The sequence below is a fragment of the Rhineura floridana genome, chromosome 10 (assembly GCF_030035675.1).
Source record: "Rhineura floridana isolate rRhiFlo1 chromosome 10, rRhiFlo1.hap2, whole genome shotgun sequence".
NCBI classification, from domain to species: domain Eukaryota; kingdom Metazoa; phylum Chordata; class Lepidosauria; order Squamata; family Rhineuridae; genus Rhineura; species Rhineura floridana.
The window spans coordinates 52,452,706-52,478,549 of NC_084489.1; the positions used below are offsets into that span (position 1 = coordinate 52,452,706).

The following is a 25,844-nucleotide window of genomic DNA, read 5'->3' on the forward strand; positions in this document are numbered from 1 at the left end:
ATTTTTGGCAAATGCCAGAACAAGTCAAGTGCAATGTAATAATTCATGCCATGCCCCTGTGCTCTGAAATATACATACAATCCCCTGTACTTTGGTGTAGTTTTTGCCTACATATCCTCCTGCCTTTCCTCCATGAAATTCAAAGTGGTGTTTGGGGTTGACAGACATGCACAGGTACTTCTTCACACAGCACTTGTTAAACTATGGAATTCACTACCAAGATGTGGAGATGGCCAGCAGCTTGGATGGCTTTACAAGATTAATCATAGAATCACAGAATAGTAGAGTTGGAAGGGGCCTATAAGGCCATCGAATCCAGCTCTCTGCTCAATGCTGAAAAATTCTTCCTGCAGGCAAATTATAGGACAGATTCTTAGAGGAGAATCTTATCAATAGCTACTAGTCATGGCAACCGCATTCTATTTCCAGTATGAGAGGCAGTATGCCCCTGAATACCAGTTCCAGGGAATTCCTAGTAGGTAAAATACTGTTGAGCTCATGTCCTGCTTGTGAGAACAGGATGCTGAACTAGATGGATCTCTGGTTTGATCCAGCAGGACAATCCTTATGTTTACTAACCATTTTTAGCCCTGCTTAGCTTTAGCAAAGCTGCTGCATCATATGCCTTCAGACTATACTCCAGGTCTCTCATCTCCTGGCAGGGGAAGAGGCAGCATCACAGCAATGGAAAGGCAGGTGGCAAAGATACCAGGCCTGACTCTCTGCAAGCCAATCTCTCTTTCCCTCAATTTCCCAACATCAAGGCTGGTATAAGACTGCAATGCTACGCACATGTGTGTGCGAGCAAGATCCACTCAACACAGTGCGACTTATTTTAAAGTAAATGTGCATACGATTGCTGTGCATGTAACCAATATAACAAATGAGATAATCAATGAAATTACAGTATAATCCTATGCATGTCTATTCACAAGCAAATCCCAATGAATAGTTCAATGGGACTTCATTCCAGGTATGTATATTGCAGGCTTAAAGCTGCTTTGCCCACTGAAGGGTGTAATACTAATAATTAATGATAATGGCTTGAAAGTGGTTATATCTGTGTTATTCGCTCATACCTGCAGCCAGTAGAGACCCTTACTATCTCTTTCTGTCTTCGCTTCTTGCCTTTGTTAGAACTTCTTCTCAAGGGAGCCCTATAATGTTAAAAAGAATCAAAGTCCAAAACAATATACACAATTCATAAATGGTTTAATTGGATGTCTCATGAATGAGAAACCAAGATTTAAAAATACTTACTCCAAGTCCACAAACTTTTGTTTTATTGTTCTTATATGCCCCATAGAAGGGCTGGATGCTCTTGGTGATTGCATACCTGTGGCATCATCTAGGACACATTTGTACATGTAAAAAAACACAATTCATTATAGTCATTTGTATTTTACCATTAAAATAGCAATCTTATTTTGCATCCAGAAGAATTCATGTACACAAAAAACAGATTGCTCCATTCATCACAGAGCAACCATTTATTATTCAAAGAAGGCAAAATGCTTACTATAATTGTATGGACTTGTCAAAAGTTTCGCTGAAGTTCAGCACCATGTTAAACTGAATAGTGGCTTGCTTCTTTGGAAGTGGGAACTGTTGTAGCGAAAACATTAAAAAATGCTCAGAGCTATGCAAGGGAATCTTCCCTCCATAACAATCATAGCTTCTTTAGACCACAGGGCTGGGCATTAACCAGTTACAATTTCCCGATAATCACTAGAAAATCTCAACTTCATCTCAACTTCTTCAGGTAGCTTACTTGCCTATTTGCCACAATCCAATCCCAATTAAAGGGTTATTTATGTGTTGCTAATTTATTATTTCCTTATATACATACAGAAGGTTAAACTGCATAAGGAATTAAAGTCCAAAGTAAATTGAAGTAAAAGGAAGTACTATGTGCAGTGATCATGCATGCCAGCGTAGCAAGAAAAAACACAGAAAGAGATGGAAAGATATGTAACTTCAGGGATATCTGCTACAATGACTAATTAGACTTGATGCTGCTAAGGTAGATTTCAGGACCCAGTCCACTTTGAAATCATGTTTCATTTTTTTCAAATGTAGAGAGAAGGCCTGCTTTTTGTATATCATCTCTGGAGTTCTAAGCAAAGGATCAAGCTGCAATGGGTTTTGTAATTTTTCATGAGGATACAGGAAGAAAAATGTCTTGAGAACAGAGGAAGCAATGAAAAAAATAACATGTGCAGGAAAGTAGAAAGGCAGTAAAAGGGGAATAAAAAGCACATTACTACTGTTGATATTATTTAAAAAATAAAATACAATTGTGATCATAAAGGGAAACAATGTATTGGTGGAGGTAACAGGCATTCTAAAAAAATTATAATGGAGGCTGAGAGGAAAACAAGCAGATTACTAGTCCAGGTTCTTCAAATACCATTACAGAGCTTGCCCAGAGCAGCTCCATAGCCAAGTTGCTTTTTCAACTCTGTCATGATAAAGCCTGAATATTCTACACATCGTGTAACCAAGACAATTTGTCCTCAAGAGTAAAATTTGGCCCCAAAAAATCTATCTGGTGAGGGGTATAATCCAGTTTAATTTACCTGGTCATCAGGTTTGGTGAGAAACTTTTGCATATTCCAAAAATTATAAGGCTTCCAAGTTACTATTTTAATCAGTAATTTCACTAAAGGAAAGTAAGTTGATATGTGTCTGTCTGGCAGAATAAAACCTCCCTAGCAGATCCTGATTCCAAAAAGGAAATTGGCTGGAAATAACAATAACAAACTAGGAAATAAAATGATGCAAAATCTGCAAAATTAACCTACTTGATGAGAAACAAGAGTAAGACATGGGAAAGGAGTTGGAATCTATTTTGTTGAAACGTTATTTTAAAATAGTATGATGAAGAATCTGGTTTAGGTAGTATCAATTACATTAATGAAAAATTAAGAAATAATTGAAGTATTTATTATTAAACATAAAGGTTAGGAAGAACCAACATAGTTGCTTACTTTATAAAGCTAAAATTGGAAATTGATAGAATTTTGGTGTTTTGTATTTTGCTACTTTGTGTATTTGTATAAAAATGTATTTGTTCAATTTGTATTAAGTATGATTAATTACAATGTAAGAAAAAAGGAAAGCTGTATTTGCAAATATAGTGCTGTGTGTGTGTGTCACTTAGCCACAGGTGCTTGCATAAGAAGTGCTGCTGTGTATGTCTGCTGTTGCCCGTTTGTGCTTGTGTGTGACATGCTGCTGTGTGGGTTTGCATCTGATGTCCTGTAGCTTGTTTATATGTGCAGTGCTGCATGTAACATGTTGTTGTTACATGTGCTATTTGTGTGTGACATGTGGCTACATGTACATCTTTGCAAACCGCATGCTGCTGCATGTGATATGCTGTTTTAAGTGTTGCTGTTTGTCATACTTCTATATTTTTGCCTGTTTGATGTGATAGGCTGATGTTCAAAGATGAGTGATTGGTCATTTATTCGTTTTAGCTACAAGCCTTCCTATGTCTGCAGATTGTGCTGTTTGTTTGTTTTAAATACCCCACATTTAACAGTCTGCCTTTTCGTTTTGATTCAATGTTTTGGAAATCTGGGGAACAGTTACTTATTATGAAGTGCCTAAATAATTTAGGCATTGTACAGAAGTACAGGTAAAACATAGGCCCTGCCACAGACCTACATGTTACATCATTCTCAACAGAGATAAAAGATCAAAGACAGCACCCATTGCAGAGTCCAAGATGCATAGGCCCAACCTATCTATCAACTGCAGATGTGTCTGTGGAGACTGGTGTCCCCTTTCCTGTACTGCATCCAACATGTGGATGTGTGATAAGCCCGTATCACTCTGGGAGGCAGTACAATCCCACTCCTGTATTGCATGTAGATTCTGCATGCTTTGAGGTAAGCGTGAATACAATTATGGGGAAATATTCTCCACTAAAGTGAATTGTGGGGATTTTAAGTAGATGGGAGCTCCATCAGGGTGCCATCACATTAAATAAGCTACCGGTGTGAACTGATTGCCCCATTTTCGATGCACTCACTCCAATCTTTATAACTGTTGTCCCAAAATCTAAAAAAATTAAACAAGATGTTAATCTTTCCCTTATCATTCCTACCATCTCTGTACAGGCATGCAAGCCAGGATCCAAAGAGGTGAATACTCAGTAGCACTGCATGGGCTTCAAGGACCCTTCCTCCTGAAAGCAAATCTGCATGTCCCCCAACAAACTAGCCCTGAAAGTCAGGAAGCCTCACAAGCACCCTCTGATGCACCTTTTGAAAGCATCTGCTTTCAAAAACAAAGAAGTGAAAAACTTGCTGGGCATGCAAGACTTTGCACACACCCAAAAGGTCTTGTTGAATCCTGGCCAGGTGTGTTTGTGTTGTTACAAATGTACTGCTATTTTAACAATGCACTTTGAAACCTCCACTAGGGCAGAAATGCAGGAAGGTTTTTAAAACCACAAAAGACAAATTTCCTATGTTAACAAGCACAAACAGCTATATAAATCTAGACAATCATAACAAAAAGATATTTGAAAACAATGGATGGGATCCAGAGAAGTTGCTGCTGTGTGTGTATGTAACAAAGAGGGAGAGAGAGAGAAGAAAGATGGACTGCTAATTTTCCCTTCTGGCAGAATGCCATGTGCCTAATGGGGTACTATGTCCGAGGTCTCCCTGACTGTCAGGGGGCTTTGGGGGTTGTAGGACACTGCTGTGAGAAGGGCTGGAGCTGAAACAGCCCATGCTTGTGCTTAATTTACTGAGTAGGTCAAAAAGTTGGCTAAGTTCCACATCAAAAGTGCAACATATTAATCTACTACAAGCATGGGGAACCTCAAGCCAGGGCACCAAATGCTGCCCTCCAGATTTGTCTATCTGGCCCTTGGAACGCTTCCCAGGTCTCTCCCCCTCCCTTAGGCCACATTCCTCACTGGTCCTGGTCCACACAGCCCTCTAGTCCATCAGCCTGGCTGGAATGTGTCCTTGAACAGTGATGATGCCTCTTGCTTGCCTGGCTGGAGAGATCTAAGTGTAGAAACCTCTGACTCTTTCTGTGTGCCTAGAGTACAGCCCACTACATATAAGAATCCCACCACTGGCATGCAGCCTCTCTGGAAGTTTGCCCATGGGAGAATGAGGTCATTGGGCAGTAAAGGTTCAATAAAGGTTCCCCACCCGATTTGCTCTGTCTACTCACTGGGTAAACACACTCACTGTTCTGCCGGTTCCAGTGTGTCTCCGCCTCTCTCTTCTGAAAATAGGGGCACACAACACTAGTCAAATCCTGCCTCTTTTTGCTGTAAAACATGGTGGGAGCAGTTTGAGGACATTTTTTTTTTAAAAAAAAATCAGCTTTGAAGAGATTTCGCAACTGATCAGGAGATCAGCCCATTTCCCCTTCCAGCTGTGGCTAATGGAAATACTTTGCTGTAGGCGACAAATGTGCTCACTAGCTCATTTCTTGTATTGTAAAAAAAAAAGGAAAGAAAATCTTGCTAATGATCAAATACTTCCTTATTGTAGAAAAAGAGTTGTTGTGCCCTTAGCTAGAAACCCTTGCATAAGAGGCCTCATTACATTTAAATATTTCCATGCTGAAGTAGATTGTTCCATTTTGATTCTAATGTATTCATTAAAATCTGCTTCTACACTTATAGGCTGGTTGTATAAAACTCCTGATGGGAAGAGCATGGAACTCTCTACTGATGAAGCATTATTAAACAATAATAATTTTTAAGTGATTATTGCTCAAGTGGGGTCACTGAGAACAATTCTGATTACCTCCAGCATACAGTGATTTACTAGGAACAGATAGGATGATGAAGGCAACGGAGTAACAGTAACTGAGCTCAGGACTAGACATTTATGCCAGTCCTCCACACACTGAAGCACTGATTCACACAATGCTGAGGGTGGGTGGGGCCATAATCAGGTAGACTGTGTACACACCACACATTTTAAAGCTCATGACTTTCCTGTAAGAATCCTGGGGACTGTAGTTTGTTTAAGGGTGCTGGAACCATGGCTCTGTGAGGGGTAAATTACAGGTTTCTTTGGGGGAAGCTATGTGCTTCAAATGTGTTTTAAATGTATAGTGTGTACTCAGTTGAAGTTTTAGTCAGCCTGGATTATGCCCTGGGATAAAGCAGCTTCCTATGTTCGCGTATCTGCTCTGTCTTCGAAACATCACAGAACATATTTTGAGAATGATACATGTGCAAGCATTTGCTTGAGCCATAATTTTTTTCCATGGAGACTTCAGACAAGGTAGAACAAGAGCTTTTCTATCACCTTTACTTTTGAAGTGTATTAATTAATCCATCTCCAAAACGTCCATAACAATTAAATACAAGCACTGGACTTTCAAAGAATTTGAATTCTTAACATTGTACTTAATTCACTTTCCTAGGTTTAATAGAACTCGGGGACATCCAATGAAGCTGAATGTTGGAAGATTCAGGGCAGACAAAAGAAAGTACTTTTTTCACATATAGTTAAATCTATGGAATTTGCTCACCAAGAAGCAAAGATGGCCACCAACTTCGATGGCTTTAAAAGAGGATTAGACAAATTCATGAAGGATAAGGCTATCAACGGCTGCTAACCCTGATAGCTATGCTCTACCTCTACTGTTGGAGGCCAGAATGCTTCCAAATACCAGTTGCTGGAAACTGCAGGAGGGGAGAATGCTCTTGTGTTCAGCTCCTACTTGTGGGTTTTCCATGGGCATCTGGTTGGCCACTGCGAGAATAGGATGCTGGACTAGACAGGCCACTAGCCTAATCCAGCAGGTTCTTCTTATGTTCTCAAGAACAAACCTAGAAGAAGTTCTGCCAAGATTAAGCCTTGTGTCCTTGATTTAAGGCAAATATTGTATCTCCCAGAATTCTGAACACTGAAAACAACTGAGACATTCAAATGGTACCTTCCAACTTGTTCTCCTACCCCCATATCAGCCTTATAAAAAGCAAATTTTATATATATATAAGAAAAAAAGGAGTAAGAGTTTCTGATTTTGAAAGTGCATACAATGTTTTGCTTGGGGCCTTAAGCAGGTAGCTGCTAATGTGTCGTGACAATTTTATTTCTTTATTACATTTATATCTTACCCATATAACTGAGTTATCTGGGTGGTTTACAAACAAATGAAAATGAAACTACAATGCAAAATTGAAATGATATAAGAACCTTTAAACCAATTACAAATAAATCAAGACAGGTAAAAATAACACAAACATAGCAATTTAAAAATGATTTAAAGCATACATAAAACCTGCAAGAGGAATAACTTAGTGCAAAAATCTGTAAGTACTAAAATGTACAATTATAATTAAAATTAAAAGGCCTGGGAGATCACAAAGGTCTTCGCCTGGCACCTAAAAGACCACAGTGTGCAGTGCCAGGTAACCATCTCTGGGAAGGGCATTTCATAAGCAGGACACCACCACTGAGAAGTGGATTAGCTACATACAATGAGAAAACTGTTATACCTTCATCATGGAAGATATTCCTGCTGGTTAGATGATGCACAGCTGAAGCGTCGTAGCTCTGACAGGATTTTGAAGGTGAGGAGAGTGGTGTATGTCCATGGGAACAAACAGCACTTTTGGTTAGCTGTACTTCGTCCTGGTTTCCAGTTACGTTGTCAAATGCAAAGGTTGCATTACTAGCCACAGGGGAAAGGGAGGAAGCACCAGAATCTGATGCTGGTGAGGATGCTCTCATACACATGGGCAGAGGTGATTTTGTAATGTGCATGGGACTACCATAACTGTGAGACGGCTGTTGATATAAGAGATTATGAAGCAGATTATGGCATTCAGGAACCAACCAGAACAAGTTACTTTGAACATGCAATTCCCTTTTTCTTAAAACACCTGTTTTCCATTCTGTGTGTTCTCGGAGCACTGTTCCAATAATTTCACATTGTTGACCATTTTATCTTATCTGCTTTCCCTTTTTAATCATTTCCTTTGCATGGATTTCCATTTCAAGCCCTCTGAACCTAAATAAAAGTACCTGCTAAGGATCACATTGGTATTGTTTAAATAAAAATAATTAATAGTATAGCAGAGGGGGAAGATAAAGGATAGCACATCAGAATGTATATAAAATTAAACCAAATGTCTTGGAACCGCTACAAGAAAACAATGTTTTACCTTCAAAATGAACAAGACTTTAATACCTCTTTCATTATAAAGTTTCATCACAGATTAGTAAATATTGCCTGCACGTGAATGAAACCAGGAAGGCAACATGGTGAAAGGAAACAACAGATGAGAAGGCTGCTGGGGGGGCAGGGGAGAAGAGAAGAGTCACCTTTCTTTCAAGGCTGTCCTCTCCATCTGTGGAGCTGATGCTGTCATAGAGTCTTGTTCTACTTGGTCTTGACCTTTTGTTCTTCACTGAAAGCTGCACTCGAGTCTTCAGTGCTTTAGAGTCTAGTCTTTCTGTCTCAGGAACTGCTTCATTAAAAGCTTTAGAGAGAGGAAGTGGGGGGGGAATACAAAAATCACGGCCCATGTATAATCATCCCAATATCTGGAGATGTGGTCTGCATGTCTATAATGAAACACACATAAGCCATATTTCCATGAAAACTGATCAAAACATCATGCACTTATTTCAGTGAGTGAAGACAGAGGGGATAATTTTTTCCTGCACTATCATCACACTGGCATGCAATCTTTGAGCAACTGCATAGAAATGAGAACATTAGAAGATGCTGAAACCTCAGGAGGACCTTTAGAAAGCTAAAGAACAATCATTTATAAAATTACACATGTTGACTCAGTCAGCTTATTCCAGCCATGGACAGCTCCTTGGTTTAAACTGACTTAAACCACCAGTAGGGATAGGGAAGAAATTTGATTCAGTTCTCATTCAAAGCTGAATCTATCAAATTTGCACTGTCTGAAATAATATGAGAACCAGAACACAGCCATCCTTTGAAATTCGCACTAATCCAAATTTTACAGTGCAATTCTCCAACCAAAGAATGTTTACAAAAATGCATGTATTAGGGTAAAATGTGCATAAAAATGAATGAAAATAACATACACAAATACATAGTATGAGAAATTGCTTGCAAAAATATGTACATTAGTCAAAACTGCACACAAAAATGTATTAGGAGAAATTTGCACTAAAATGCAGAAGAATTTTCATGGGGATTTAAAAAAAACAAGTTTGCAAATTGCTGCAGAAATGTGGAGAAATGAATTTCAGATTGGAAAAATGAAAAACTGAAGAACTAAAACTGGCAGATATTTCCATTCCCACTTGCCCGAATAACTTTGCTTCAGATAGTGTATTTCAAAATGGAAGTCAGGGCAAAGAGGATTCTTGCTAAAAGAAGACCTGTAAGTCACCCTTGGTTGTTAAAACTATGTCCATTCATTAGTCCCAGTACCATTCTATCCATGCTCACACACCTGTATGTGGTGTAATGGTCAAACAGGTGAGGAAACGATACGTGGCCTACACCCCTACACTGACCTATATCCATATATGGAACTGCAGAGCTTGGAAAAGTTACTTTTTTGAACTACAATTCCCATCAGCCCCAGCCAGCATGGCCACTGGATTGGGCTGATGGGAGTTGTAGTTCAAAAAAGTAACTTTTCCAAGCTCTGGGAACTAGGCAGGTAAAGAAATGAAGTTGTTCATTTGGGACTGGCAATCTATTTTATATTCTGTTTTGGTTCAAGACAAAATAGGTTTTACCTTATACGAGGCACCTCCTATGCAGGTTAACTTGTTAATAAATCCAAATGAGTTCAATAGAGCTTAGTCCCAAGCAATCAGAGGTTCAACAAAGATGTGTGTGAGAGAAAAAATCCACACTACTACTTTTTCAAGCTGCTTCTTGAGTTGGTCAGAATTTAAGAACGAAGTTTTTTTTTATTTTAAGAATTTACAAGCTTTTCAAGCTTCTGGAGGAGCAGGAGTTTTTTGTTTTAGTTTTTTTCACTCTGAAACGCATTGAACTTCAACAGTTTTGCATCAGTAAGCATTGGTTTTGGATCAGTGACAGAGGCACATTTCCAGTGGCTAAATCACAGCTACTGGGAAGACCCACAGACTAGTTAATCCATGCTTGTTTTGTTGTCCCTTTACAAAAGGTAAGTAGGTATAAGAAGGCTCAAGATTTGAGACCATTTGCCTTGCTAAGAACACTAATGCCAGAGGGAAAGCACACTCAGTTCTTATGTCAGTTGCTCACTAAGCCCTTCCCAAGACACAGGGAGTACAACAGCAGAAAAGGATGGAAGAGCAATTTGATAAGAAACCACAATTTTAACAAATCTAACCTAAATTCAAGCAGGCTTTCATCAAAGCCAGTAAACCAGGGATTTAAATTAGCTGAACTATTATTCCCTTCTTTTAGTCAACCTTGAGAGCTGTAGTTCTGTGAGGAAGTATTTGCAGTGTTCCTCAAACTTGAGTCTCTAGATGTTGTTGGGACTACATCTCCCATCATCCCCGACCATTGCCTAAAATGGCTGGGATGATGAGAGCTGTAGTCCAACAACTTCAGGAGACCTCAGATTCTCATAACAGAATTCTCAGCATCCTCACTAAATGCAGTTCCCAGCATTCCTTGGGAAAAGCCATGACAACTACATTTATATAAATTTGAATCTAGGTTTTTTTTAAAAAAAGTGGGCAGGAGATCAGAATTGCTACTACAGTGTGCAGGTGTGTATGTTAACACTTTCCCTCACTCTGCAGTCCCGCCAATCGAAGTTTACCTTCCAGGGGCAAATAACAGCTTTGGAAGGAGGCATGATTTTCATCAGGTTCACAGTGTGTGTTTTGTGTGTGTGTTTGGGGGAAGGAGGGTTAACCCTCTGGCACATTAGAATCCTAATCATAGGCACCCTGTGGTTATTTATATGTAAAAAATTAGACACGTTAATTGCAATCTTGCAATCAGGGGTGTAGTTGTCCAGATCTTGGGGGGACTTAGACCCCTTACATTTTTGGAAGCAGGGTCCCAGTGTCTCTAGCATCCTACAAGCCAATCAGCATGAAAGGGGAGTATGTTAGAAAAATACTCCATCTGAATGAATGGCTACGAAGGTGGTGCCAACATGAGATATTTGGATTCTGGGACCACGGGCTATACTTGCTGGAAGATGGACTGCTTGCAAGTGATGGGTTGTATGTCACAAGGACTGGGAAGAAAGTGTTTGGCCACAGCATGCAGAAGTTCATCAGGAGGGCTTTAAACTGAATCCTAAGGGGGAGGGAGACATAAACTTGGTGGTAACGACTGCTGAAGGCTTGTGCACAGTAACGGGAACAGAGGGATCGGCTCTAATAGGGACCAGTGACAGTTTGCAGAAAAATGTAGTAAGGAAGCCAAGCCATAAATCACATGGTCTTTGATGTCTGTATACTAATGCCCAGAGCATGGGAAGCAAGCAGGACGAACTTGAACTCTTAATACAGGAGGATAATTATAACTTAATAGGTATAACTGAAACTTGGTGGGATGACTCCCATGATTGGAATATAGCAATTGAAGGATATAACTTGTTCCAAAAGAACAGAAGGAATTAAAAGGGAGGTAGAGTTGCACTAAATGTTAAAAATATATATCCCTGCACAGAAATACAGGAAGATGAGCTTGGTGGCTCCACCGAGAGTATCTGGATTAAAATTAATGAGGCAAGTAATAAAAGGAATGTGGTGCTTGGAGTCTACTACCAACCACCCAATCAAGGAGAAAATGAGAATGTAACTTTTGAAATGCAAATTGCCAATGTTTCGAGGAGGCATGATGTAGTAGTGATGGGGGACTTCAATTATCCCAATATCTGTTGGGAGACAAATTCTGCAAACACGGACCCTCCAAGAAATTTCTGACTTGTGTTGGAGATAACTTTCTCCTACAAAAAGTGGAGGAAGCAACCAGAGGATCAGCTATCCCGGACTTGATTCTAACCAATAGAGATGATTTGGTGGATGGAGTGTCAGTTATGGGAACTCTGGAGGAAAGTGACCACACCATACTTGAATTCTTGATTTTAACAGAAGCAAAAGCTGAGAGTAGCCATACGCGCACCCTGGACTTCAGGAAAGCTGATTTTAATAAACTCAGAACAATTGTAAGTACGGTTCCATGGCAAGCCACCCTAATGAGAAAAGGAGTCCAAGATGGGTGGGAGGAAATTCTAAAAGCACAATGGCAAGCAATTCCAACAAGAAAAAATGGGGGGAAACAACAGAAGAAGCCAATATGGCTTCACAAAAAGCTTAGAGAGGACCTGAAAACAAAAAAGGACACATACAGGAAGTGGAAAGAAGGCCAGGCCACAAAGGAAGAGTACAGGCAGGTATCACAGAATAGCAGGGATGGCGTCAGAAAGGCTAAAGCTGAGAATGAGCTGAGGTTAGAGAGATGCTAAAAGCAACAAAAAAGCTTTCTTCAGGTACATCCATAGTAAAAGACAGAGAAAAGAAATGGTGGCACAGCTACTCAATGAGGATGGCACAATGACAACAGGTGAAAAAGAAAAGGCAGAAGTGCTCAATTCCTACTTTGGCTCAGTCTTCTCCCAAAAAAGGGTCTATGACCCTCCCGGGAAACATGAAGTAGAAGGAGAAGGATTAGAGCTTGAGATTGATAGACAAACAGTCAAGGAATACCTAATCGCTTTGAACGAGTTCAAATTGGCAGGGCCCGATAAACTGCATCCTAGAGTATTGAAGGAACTGGCTGAAGAACTCTCAGAACTGCTGTTATTATCTTTGCAAAATCATGTAGGACTGGTGAAGTGCCGCATGACTCGAGGAGAGCTAATGTTGTCCCTATCTTCAAAAAGAGCAAAAAGGAGTAACCAGGGAACTACAGCCTAACATCAATCCCTGGAAAAACTCTAGAGCAGATTATAAAGTAGTCAGTCTGTAAGCACCTTGAAAACAATGCAGTGATTACTAGAAGCCATCTGCCAAACTAATCTTATCTAATTTTTTGATCGGGTAACCTCCCTTGTAGACTGTGGGAATGCTATGGACATAATATATCTCCACTTTAGCAAAGCTTTTGACAAAGTGCCCCATGATATTCTGATTAGCAAGCTAGCTAAATGTGGGCTGGATGGAACAACTATCAGGTGGACCCACAGTTGGCTCCAGAATCATACTCAAAGAGTGCTTATCAATGGTTCCTTCTCAAACTGGGTGGAAGTAATGAGTGGGGTACCACAGGGCTCGGTCCTGGACCCAGTGCTCTTCAACATTTTTATTAATGACTTGGATGAGGAGGCACAGCGCATGCTTCTCAAATTTGCAGATGATACAAAATTGGGGGACACAGCTAATACAGTGGAAGACAGAAACAAAATTCAAAGGGACTTTGATAGGCTGGAGCTGAATATGAGCCAACAGTGTGATGTGGCTGCAAAAAAGGCAAATGCTATATTAGGCTGCATTAACAGAAGTATAGTTTCCAAATTGTGTGAAGTACTAGTTCCCCTCTATTCAGCACTGACTAGGCCTCATCTTGAATACTGTGTCCAGTTCTGGTCTACGCACTTCAAGAAGGATGCAGACAAATTGGAACAGTTTCAGAGGAGGGCAACAAGGATGATCAGGGGACTGGAAACAAAGTCCTGTGAGGAGAGACTGAAAGAACTGGGCATGTTTAGCCTGGAGAAGAGAAGACGGAGGGGAGATATGATAGCACTCTTCAAGTACATGAAAGGTTGTCACACAGAGGAGGGCCGGGATCTCTTCTCGATCATCCCAGAGTGCAGGACACGGAATAATGGGCTCAAGTTGCAGGAAGTCAGATTTTTTTTTTCCCATTAATTTTTTTATTCAAAGTTTCAAAAAACAAAACAAAACAAAACAAAACAAAAACAAATTAATAACTAATACAATAAAATAAAATGTTGACTTCCGATTTGTCGCAGATCAGTTATAGGTCTATAATATATAACAAACCTGTCTCTTAATATATTACAAAATCACTTTCCTCCAGTAGTTATCTTAATTAATCATCAAATCTCATTAACATCACTTTATTCTTTCTGCAAAAAGTCAAAGAGAGGTTTCCACTCCTTGAGAAATATATCCATCGATTTTTCTCCAAATAAACATGTCGATTAATCCATCTCATCAAGTCTGCTAGGTCCAGTAATTTCAATAGCCATTCTTCCATTATCAGTGTTAATTCCATCTTCCATCTTCCATCCTTGCATCCATAATAATCTTGCTGTCATAGTCATATAATAAGAGTCTGATGGGAATTTCCTTCCTCACAAATATTTCCTTGCCATCAATTCTGAATGTGTTACTGAAATGTTGTTGTAAAGTCATATCTCTGTTCCTCTTTTTTATGAAATGCACTAGCACATCTCTTGAGAGTTTTTCCATTGCCACATATCTGTAATTAATTCTATAAATTTTCTCTATTTCAAGCTCCATCACATCATTCCAGTCCAGAAATTTTTTCGAAACATTGATAGCTTTATCTCTAATATCTTCATCAATTTCTTCAGGGACAACGCTGAATTCCAAACAGTAATCTTTATCTCTAAGGTCCATAAACTCCAAATCTTTTTCCAGTTCCACATTTGATATATCTGTTCCAATCTCCAGGACTTGCATCTTCCCTTTAATTTTTCTTTCTTCTTCTATTGCTTGTCTAGTTATATCTTTGATCTCATCAACCTCCTCTCTCATAAAATCCCCTATTTCTTTCAGCTCCTGCTTCATTTTGCCAAATTCAATTTTCATCTCGTTTGCCATGTCTAAGTTCTTGTTTCGTTATCTCAATCTCATCCATTATTTTCTGAAACATATTTACTTCCAGGGTCTCAGCCACTTTCTTAATTGTCATTTTTAAAACCGAGAAGAAAAAAAACCCTTCAATTTCCAATATAGCACTATTCCCAAGCAAAGAGCAATTTATTTCTTTTTCCAGCAACAAAGGAGTTAATATTCCAAACCTGATGACATCATAATATAGACAGCACAAACTGCCTTATCTCTTATGTGTCCAAGAATGCAAAACAAATTTAGTTCACAGCATCCAAATAGTTAGTGGCATAAAGAACAAGCAGATTCGTCAAAATGTAGACCAGAAAAAATAGTCCCAGACATATAATACTCAAAAGTTCATATAAATCAAAAATTTTCTCCTCAGATTAGATATCTCTCATCCATTTGTATCTTTATAATTCTCAATTCCAGGCCAGCTTTTTGCAATAAAAACAAAGATAAGCTATTTCGATTTCCTTCCGCCTTAATTCCGTGTATAAAAGAGAAAAGTTATAACTCACCCAGGGATTCTTTACTGCTGATTCTTTTAACAAATCTCTTTTACTGCAACAATTTAAGCCAGCAGGAAGTCAGATTTCGACTGGACATCAGGAAAAACTTCCTAACTGTTACAGCCATACGACAATGGAACCAATTGCCTAGAGAGGTAGTGGGCTCTCCGACACTGGAGGCATTCAAGAGGCAGCTGGACAGCCATCTGTCGGGAATGCTTTGATTTGGATTCCTGCATTGAGCAGGGGGTTGGACTTGATTACCTTATAGTCCCCTTCCAACTCTACTATTCTATGATTCTAGCCACTGAATATGTCTTCCAACATACTTCCTTGTCCTTCCTGTTGATTGCAGCCAATCAGAGAAAGGAGGTGAGTCAGCCACTGTTTGCTTTTTTCAGTAGCTAACACTCTCTCTTTTCATGCTGATTGGTTCCTAGGGATGTCTGTTGTTGTGGGAGAAGGCATTAAGAAGGATCACATTCTCAACCCAGCAGCAAAAAGGGGGAGGGGCATGGCTGTGACTATCATGAAGCAACCCTGCCCTTCTGAATTTTCCACTATACTACTGCTTGCAATTAATATGTTTAGCTTGGTCCTCAGTTTGTAATGTAAATATATATGTAAATGTATCCTATGAGAGGCAGCTATAACTAGGCTTATATAACTTGATTCCTTTTTCTTCACATAAAAGAGACCCTAATCCCTTAGACAATGCCAGTGTAATCAAAGTAAATAAGTAGGCAGCCAAGGTGGGGCCAAATCACCATAAACACAGTTTCAATGAAGTCAGCAGAGACTTTTGCCACTGACTGCACAACTAGAATCAGCATGTACCCTTTTGTGTCACTATGGTTACCTAAGTCCAAAAGATCTTCATAAGGTGTTTGAAATAATAATAGCCTTAATGCCTCACAAAAAGTACTTAGAGAGGATTTCAATTTAAAAGGAAGGGCAGGAGAGAATTAACTCCTGAAGACAATTATGTTGAAGCAATTATTTACAGTCAAAGAGGATTCAGGAACAAATGGTATTAACTTATTTTGCCAAGTGAATTCTACCAATACAAAGAGGACAGTAACAACAAAATGGGGGGGGGGAGAGATGCAACCAGCATTACATAGAGATGTTGACACACTCAAACATCCTGCAGAAATTCCTATACAAAAATTGCCACTTCCTTGCTCTTTAAACGCTCTCAGGATCAAAGAGTAATTGGGGAGCTATGCATGTAGAGTAGTCTAAAGACACCTATGCACAGCATTCAACCCCCACCTACCCATTTCCCCTTTAAATTGCCTTCACATCAAATCCAAAAAAATACTTTGCAAATGTACAGGGGTTAAGAGACAAATCTGGCCATTGTGATCATAAAAAACAAACTGAAACCCTGAAGAAAAGTTGGGTGCATGTGAGAATTTCTTCAGAGATACACATCTCCGAAGTTTATTTTCCATGCAACACGCTCAAAGAAATTTGTCAAACAGAAGTGACAAAGGAGGAAGTTTTATAACTAACCAGCAAAGTAAACAGTAACATGATACTCAATGGCATTCAATCCGCGTTTCCAAAGAAACATGAAACTACAGAATTAGCAGCATTGCTGCTGCTATTTTAAAAGTGCATTTGTGTGCAGAAGGCATTAAAAAAACAGTTGCTTCATGGAAACAAACACAGCAGTTTTCTCATAGCATATATGCTGCCTCTTCTCAAATGGTGGCAGTGCAAGGAAAATGGCGGTGGCAGTGATATAGAAAGAGACCAGAGGCCCCAGGAAAGTGGCGGAGCTCAGCAACAAAACCTAGGCTCCAAACTAAGCCCTCTGGACCAGAGTCTAAAACTGCCTCCACTGTATAACCTGCCATCACACTGTGTTTGTAAACACCCTCAAATCTCTGCATGGCCATGTTGAAGATTAAACGCTATGTTACATGAGACACTGGTAAGGATGGAGAAGAATTTAATCTGCTTTGCATTTTTATGAGAATTAAACCTCATTCACACCTCCCACACTAATATACAGACTTGGATGTAATTATTCTTTGGAATACACACTTCTATGAATTTTGTGATATAGTTCTTGACTCAAAAAATGTACCAAAATGTGTTTAAAAACACATGTTGTAGGGTAAAATACATTTAGAAATTGAGATAAAATATGTATTTAAAAATGTATTTAAAAATGAATTTTCATATCAATTTTTTTTAAAGTCACAGATTATTTGTGAAAATGAGATGGAGTGGACTTATGAATGAATACATGCAAAATTCAGCTAGACCTGACATAGACTGATTCGCCCATCCCTAGCTATTTATCGGTTGTTTGATCCAGCAAAACCATTTCTAAAACAGCAAAAAATTATTGGCAGGCACATAAAGATACTGTAGCAAGAACACTCCCTACCCACAAGAGCCCTCTGAAATACTTCAGCACAAACACTTTGTATCCATGGAAGGGACCCTGGACAATAAAAGTATTTCAATAGATGCAAAAAATTTGTTTCAGCATTCATCATCCTTGCTTTGAAGATGCTAAAATTCTAGACACAAATGGGATGCCGCCCAGGTAGTTTTAAATCAATAAGCAACCACTTTTCTTTATTCTTGTTTTGGTCAAGACATTTGGCCATGTATTCAGTCCTTCATGCTGAGTCCTCTGTTCTGGGCAATGGATACTTTACATAAATGCATAGGGAAGGAATTCTGAGATAGGAATTCCTTTTTTTCTTTCAGAAGTGTAGAACCTGGAGTGGAGTATTCACATCAGTTCTTAGTCCCTCAATCCTATACACTAATGTCCACATTAAAACAATAAAATCCCAGTATTGTAAGTTGAGATATGTACAAGTTTCATGCACTGGCCCACAGCCACTTTGCTCCAGCTTCATTTCTCCTTTCGTGTAAGCGAGTAAACAAGCCAGAAAGCCACAGTGAACTGGCTTCCCATTACATCTGAACCAGGAACTGTGGTTAATGGCTTTCAAACAAACCAGGATCTAGAAGCCATCTTTAAACCGTATCTTCATATTCCAGTTTGTTTTGAAGTCGTTAACCAGTTTCCTAGTTCAGATGTAACTGGAAGCTATGGTTAGCTCCATGGCTTGTTTGCCCTGCTCATGGAATAGGCATGCTGGGGAGTATGATGTCCAGACAGAGAGTATATCCTATACAGCAACCTCCAACAGCATTGTCCCATAATTAGCCTCAACACAGCACAGCATCAAGCTGCTAGTGAAGATAACTTGAGGCACACAAGCTTTCTTCTTTTTCCTTCCCAATAGAGAATAACATTTACTTGATGTCCTTCACCATAAATCAACCACCAAGCACAAGTTTGCCAATACAAAATAGCTTGAATAAACACAGCAACAATAGCTGCTATCATAATAAATAAAATACGTAATGTCTAAACATGTAGAGTACTTGTTTTGTAAAAAAAAAAAAAAAACCCACTGTGGAACTTTTTCTTCCAAATCAGGCACACAGTAATCCCAGGGCTCATAACATGATTTTTAACTATTTGAAAGACAGAACAAATGTAAGGCTTAGCTATGATAATGCAGAATAGGTGTCAAAAAGATGGACATCAGTCCTGGTTCTACATTGACAATGCATACTGACTATCCTTCTTTCCAACAGCCAAATTGATGCAAAAGATGAAAATTAAAAGCAAAACGAAAAAGCAGCATGTCCACATTTTGCAATCAAAAACACCAATATTTTTGTTAAGAAAAGCTATTTTTTCTCAATTTCGTATTTGTGCCACATTATTTATCATCATAATCATTTACTACCCTTTTACCTGCAGGAGCCTAGGGCAACAATATAATTAAAATAGTCACCACAGACAGTAAGTAAAACTTCCAAAACTACAACTCAAAAAGCAAGAACCTACTTTAACACAACCACACTAAAACTGCTGAATCCCATTGGTATTCCTGACCTAAACACCCAGGTAAACAATTATGTCTTCAACTGTGTGTGTGTGTAGGACCAAACACACATCTCCAGGGAGTGAATTGGTTACTGGGGCAACACCACTGAGAAGGACTTGTCTCAAGTGACCCCCCCCCCACTGGCCATGCCTCTTGACAGAACCATGAACAGGGCCTTTTTTGCTGATCTAAAGACCTTCAGCTCTGACTGAACTTCTGGACCATCTTTGGGGTAGTTCCACATAGCCCACATTGCAACAGTTCAATCATGAGGTTATCTGAAGGTGGATTACTGAGGTCAGGTATTCTGGTCCAAAACTTGTCATAGCTGGCAAAGCAGCTAGACCTAGGCATAGGCACTCCTTGCCACTAAAGCCACCTGGACCTCTAGTAAAATCAATGAGGACCTCTAATCTACATCAGGGGGAGTGCAACCTCATCCAAAACAGGCCATCTGGATCCAGGAGCTGCCTATCCATAGCACCTCCATCTCATTGTGATTCAGTTTTAGTTTACTGGCCCACATCCAGCCGATCACTGCCTCTAGACACCAGCTCACTGCCTGCATGGCCTCTCTTGATTCAAATGGAAAGGAGAGAGAGTGTCATCTGCATATTAGAGGACCCAATAGTCAAGGCGAGCCTTTCACTCTACTATTTTCACTATAAAATAAAAACATTTTTTAAAAAATTGTTTGCTAATACTCCCGAGAAGCACAGCTGTATTATCACAGTTTTTAGCCTATGGAACACTGGATTATATGTCTAATTATGCTGTCTCAGACTATGCATTTAAAATGGACATATTAAATAGAATATAAGATTAAATCTAAAATTTATTCTGGTTTATTCAAGGGTTTTTCTGGGATCACTTTTGGAAATTATCTTATGAGTATAGGCAGGGCATGTGGAAACATTACATAAGGAACTATTATCAGCATAACTATTATGAGCTTTTGTAATTTCACAAGAATGTAGGATTCTTTATCCTGTACCTTGACGGTTATATCGAGAACTAATTCTAGCAAAACCGTTCTACACACGTGCAACATAGGGAGCTGTTTTATACTGAGTCAGACCATTGGTCCATCTAACTCAGTACTGTCTACATTCACTTGCAGCGGCTCTCCAGCGTTTCAGACTGGAGGACATTCCCAGTTCTACCTGGACGTTTTGCATGCAAGGCAGATGCTCTACCATTGAGCTATGGCTCTTTCCTAAAGTGGACTCATGGGATCATTTGATATGATTCTATGATTTTTAAAAGCAGTCCTCTAAACAACATATGGATAAGACTGCAAATGGCTCTGCATACCACACACACACACACACAAAGTTACATACAGGCTGCAAAACCTCATAATCAGACGATTCGTTCCTTTTTTGACATGGGAATAAATCATTTAATATGTAATACAGTCCATGAGGATTACCATCTTCTCACATTCCGATGCAGACACATCAGAGGACAATATCTATTATCAGTTCCTGGGGGGGGGGGAGGTGGCAAACTGGCAATTTCTAACAAAATCTAAATCAGATATATATTTCTTGCAGAGCAAAGGAGGAATTTCTGCTCCTAATCAGATGTTTAACGGTTCTTGCAATAGCTGCTTTTTGCCTGATTTGCATAATGGCCCCATGACTCAAGAAGCCCCCAAAGTTACCATAGCCTAAGAAAATAATCCCTTATTTTATGCTGCTATTTTTCAAAAAGCACTTGAGCCAGATACATAATCTCCAACTGCTCTTTTTCAGCTTTTTGCACTGTACAGGAATGGGGAACCTGTGGCCCTCCAGATATTGTTGGATTGCAATTCCCATCATACCTGACCCTTGGCCATACTGACTGGGGCTGATGGGACATGGAGTCCAACAATTTTCGGAAGGTCACTGGTTCCCTATCTCTATTTTTCATGTATCAAAATTTTAGATAAAAGCTTGGTCCTCTATTGTATTTGCTAACAGCTGTCCATGGTATGGTTTAATCACATAAATGTCAGGAATTTTAACTGAGGAATGTGTGGTATCAGTCACTTCATATACAATGCATTCTTGACATGGAAAACACTTTTTGTGTAAGAAATAACATGTAGACACAGACAATGTCTACGCATGCATATTTCACCTTTATGCACACGGGCAAGCTATAGCAAATTGTTATGTCCCAGTTTATATACAATGAAATACACATGTGATGGATCTATTATTGCCTGGGCTTTTCACTATTTCCTTTGTTGATGTGATTATGTGCAACGTATGAAGTGGCCTCAAAAACATGGCCTATAATTTATTTATGTATTATTAAATGTGTATATATGTGTACCAGTATATATACTGGGCCTTAGTTCCTTCCTTCAGCAGATTTTTCCTCAGTCAGGCTCCAGTACCAGAACTGAGCATGCACCAGAGAAAAATAGTTGGAGAAAGAAATGGAAGGAAAACTAACAACATGTTAGGGGAAACAACTGCACTCTTCTTGTACAAGAACAAGAAATACTTAGATGAGACTCCACATACCCACACATTCCACATGACTCCACACAGATCTGCTTCTATCTAGTCTGGCTCGAATTTATGTAATGTCTGTATATGTAAACTGTATATTTATTTATCTATTTCACACACACAGAGACACGTGTTCACATGTTTACACAAATCTTTATTTTTGTATATAAAAGACCCCATTTGTAAATTGTGATGTTTTGCTTTCAGATACACAAGGTAACAACAAAAAAAACAGATATATGTTATATAAGAGAAAACATATTCTTTCTTAAATTTTTATTAACACAATATTGACACTAAATAGATATAAAATGGAACTGAATGGAACACAGGTGCTTTTACACACACCTTACAGGTATTATTAAATTATACATGATATTATATCAGATGGGTCACTACATCATGTATTACATTGGCCACGTTTACATGTCACAGTAAGCCATAAACCATGGCTTACCATACATGAGACAATGGCGCCTGCTTCGCTCCAGCAGTGCTATAACCCACTAGATGGCATGTTACCTGGGGAAAACATGCCCTACCATACACGAGGTAATGGTGCCTGCTTTGCTCTACCCCAACCCTGGCTTAGTGTTATGTCCAAAAGCAGGGAGTGTGGTTTGTTTCACTCCAAACAAACCACAATAAGCAAAGGTTTGTTCTTGGCTTACCAATCATGGTTTGTCTGAGTGAAACAAACCATAATCCCTGGTTTGCACCTAACACTAACTCAGGGTTTGTGATTTGTCTCTCACCAGTACAACCAAGGAGGAGCAAATGGGGGTACGATTGACTTGGACACAGTAAAGCATGGTTTATGGCTTACCTTAAAGTGCAAACACAGCCACTCTGAAAATATTCAAGTCATCACAACTACATCACACAAAAACAACACAATTATCAAGCTTATCATCTGGTTCAAACAGACCTTGATTTAAGGCATCCAGGCAAGACACTTGCTTTGCATCAACGTTTTCCATGACATCACCTCTTGACACTTCTCCAAGAGATGTTTGCCTTTCAAAAATGTTGTTGTTATTGTTAACTTGGCTCCCATTCTGCTTCAGTAACCTGAAAACCTCTGTTTCCAGTTCTTTGATCTAGGAGAAATAAAGTTAACTATTAGCAAAAAAATCAGTAACCTTTGCAATCCACCAGTTGAACAGAAACACTACCACATATGCATTTACTACCGTTGGTATATACTAGATGCTACTCTCTTCCAAAGCAATGATAATCTCATTGTAGTATAGCACAGTTGTTTGCTTATTTCAAATATTTATCACAAGGCTTGTTTACATGTTGCACTGAACATAGGTATGAGCTGTCTATGCACATGCACAAGTCTTTGTGTGAAAGAGCAAATACTTGTTAATTTGTATAGCTCACCTATTGTTTGCCTAGGCAGACAGACTGTATTGGATGAATGTTAACATATATACAGCTCAGGTATACAGCTCAACAATTTGTGTACAAAGGTTCACAGATTGCACACTCACTGAATGTAACATGTGAACACCCCTATAGTTATGCCTCTTTCAAAATTGCAAGAGTTTCCAAAATAAATTTAAGTCATGAAATACTCTGTAATATTGAAAATTACTTACACGAGCTTGTAAACCTTGAACTTCTGCAAAGTGGGCTTTTTCCAGATCTTCTATTTTTTTTCTTTCAGCTTCTTGTCGCTTGATAAACTCATGTTCTCTTAGGGAAAAATATATTTGCAGATCAGAACAAAGTGTAAGTTGCAATAGGTATTAAAACTATTTGCTGAGGCAGTACACTTTAGTATGCACTTCCTTAGACAACTGCTATGTTGATAAGAGATTCTATAGCAATCTGCTAATAATGAGAATGTAGCAGCAAGAGGGAGGCATGTATGGAGCAAATACTTTCATATTAAAATGAATAAGCTGAACCTACATTGTAAAAAAGATCAACCTGAATTATCTCTTGCTTGCTTTATGAAAACTTGTTAATCACCACAGTGGAAATGGTGAAACTAAATAAATACACATTAAAAGTGCATTGTATAGCCATACAAATCTATTATGTAGGAGCACAGATAATATAGTCATTCACTAATAGGCAAAAAATCTTGCGGTTTAAGAACGTACCTATAGTCCACAGATATTTCTATCAAACTTTAAAAAGCAGGGAAATTGGGCAGCTATAGTGAATGTACCAGGAGAGCAGGAGACCTGACCTCCTCTCTGAGATAGTGTACTGCCCTACAAATTTGTCAAAATGCAAACACAATTTCGGTTGGTCTTTCACAGTCCAGTCCACTTCCTGTGTAGCTTGGAAGAATTTGGTAAGGTGCCTCAGCATATGGTGAGTTGTGACAGCACCTGCCATCTCCAAAGATGGAGAATTACATTTTGTATGTTTGTTGATGTTCTTACTTTGCTTCTTTTCTGTGTTACTACTGTTTCTACAGAGAATCTAACCTAGAAAATTAAATTTATCTCATTATTCACCCTAGAAATCTGTGTCAAATTTATTTTTATTAATTTCAAAGCCTTTTTATTGGTCAATGTCATATGATGGTGAAGACAGCCTTTTGTGTTTTAAACTTTCTATGCTCTATTTCTATTTTGGGTGCATTAACAGTTGAATCTGAAACTGCAGCTTGATGTAAAATCAGACTGATTAAAATATGTTGCTACTTAAGGAAAAAACAAACTTGGCCTTGCCCAAGATGCATGTTTTTAGCTGCTATGCTTAAACTACTCCACTTAAGGAAAGGTTGGCATGGGCACCTTTCTAGAGCACACCTAGAATTTTGCTAGAATATATTTCCCCCCCTACTGTTTTATCTTGTGCAAACTGAGACACTCCTCACGTCTACTGGAAACTATTCTGCAGAACAGTCAGTGCTATTATTCCACAATTGTTCTGGAGCTTTTTTTTAGTGTTGCTGTACTTTACATATTCACAGAAACATAAGCAAAATAAAATGATTTACTATGGGAAACTTCACTAAAATTGCAAAGTAAATAAAACATATTTAAAGTGACTATCTGAACTATATCAACTGTTTTAATATCGTTGCTTCCTCCCTGTTAAAACAAGATCAGCACAGCACATGTCTTGTTTCTGTTATTTGGGCTGATTACTCTATTTTTTGACCATGGGGGAGGGGGGAAGGAAGGGGGAGGGAAGGGGCAAGAGGGAGGAGATAGGAGGGGGAGGACAGGTTTGCTCATTTGAATGCTTCTTGAGTTCAATGGGATTTACTCTTGTGCAGTCATGCTTAGGATTGGTGAAACTGACCTGGGGAAGGGGCAGGGAGGGGAAGAGGAGGACAGGAAGGGGAGGGGGAGGAGATTGGGTGGGTGGGTGGGCACGGGGCAGAGGAGAAGCCCCTTTCCTTTCCAAAAGGAAAACATTGTGAACACTATCATTGTTTTCCAGCATTTCACCATCCTTTTTATTCAACAGCAGGCACATGTAGCATCCCACCCAAATTTAAACCAAAGCTGTCACTGGCCACACCCACACAAGACCTTTATTTCACTTTAGACAGTCATGGCGTCCCCCAAAGAATCCTGAGAAGTGTAGTTTGTGAAGGGTGCTGAGAGTTGCTAGGAGGCGCCCTATTCACAGAGCTACATTCCCCAGAAAAGGGACTGATTGTTGAGGCACTCTGACCACTGGAGCTCTTTCAAAGGAATAGGAATCTCCCAACAACTCTCAGTACCCTTTACAAACGACACTTTCCAGAATTATGTGGAAGCCATGACTGTTTAATGTGGAATAAATGTCTTGCATGGATGTGGCCACCTGATTAGCCAAGCCAAACAACTGTGAATCTGGCTTTTAGAACACTGACAGTTCTTACTGATCATGCCTGTGGTCTCATAGAGTCCAATGTTAAATTTCTTAAATTAATTAAAAATCAGCCAGGCATTTTTTTTAACTTTTAAGCTGCAAACGTTCAGGTCAGAATATGGGGCAAGGTTAGTTATAGGATTATAGGTACTCTGTGAACATAGCCGATTTTTAATTAATTTCAACAAATTTTGAGAACTCTGACAGAAAAAAGTCCAAAAGGGTCTGGTTTTTTTCTCTTTCTGTCTGCACTTTGAACTCTTGATTCTCTTTGAC

At 39.1% G+C, this 25,844-nt stretch overlaps 1 protein-coding gene across 4 annotated transcripts in view; it reads right to left on the reverse strand.

Moving 5' to 3' along the window:
• PPP1R9A (protein phosphatase 1 regulatory subunit 9A) overlaps nucleotides 1-25,844 on the reverse strand; it is a 244,006-nt gene that overhangs the window by 39,531 nt on the left and 178,631 nt on the right. For 2 of the 4 annotated variants that reach the window (XM_061586773.1, XM_061586770.1), the window contains 6 exons: nucleotides 23,342-23,438; nucleotides 22,663-22,834; nucleotides 8,325-8,482; nucleotides 7,496-7,787; nucleotides 1,261-1,348; nucleotides 1,080-1,157 (listed from right to left, as the gene is read on the reverse strand). In XM_061586773.1, coding sequence (XP_061442757.1) covers nucleotides 1,080-1,157; nucleotides 1,261-1,348; nucleotides 7,496-7,787; nucleotides 8,325-8,482; nucleotides 22,663-22,834; nucleotides 23,342-23,438 — 885 coding nt within the window. The remainder of the gene's footprint in view (nucleotides 1-1,079; nucleotides 1,158-1,260; nucleotides 1,349-7,495; nucleotides 7,788-8,324; nucleotides 8,483-22,662; nucleotides 22,835-23,341; nucleotides 23,439-25,844) is intronic. The other 2 variants (XM_061586772.1, XM_061586771.1) reach the window with 1 other exon arrangement.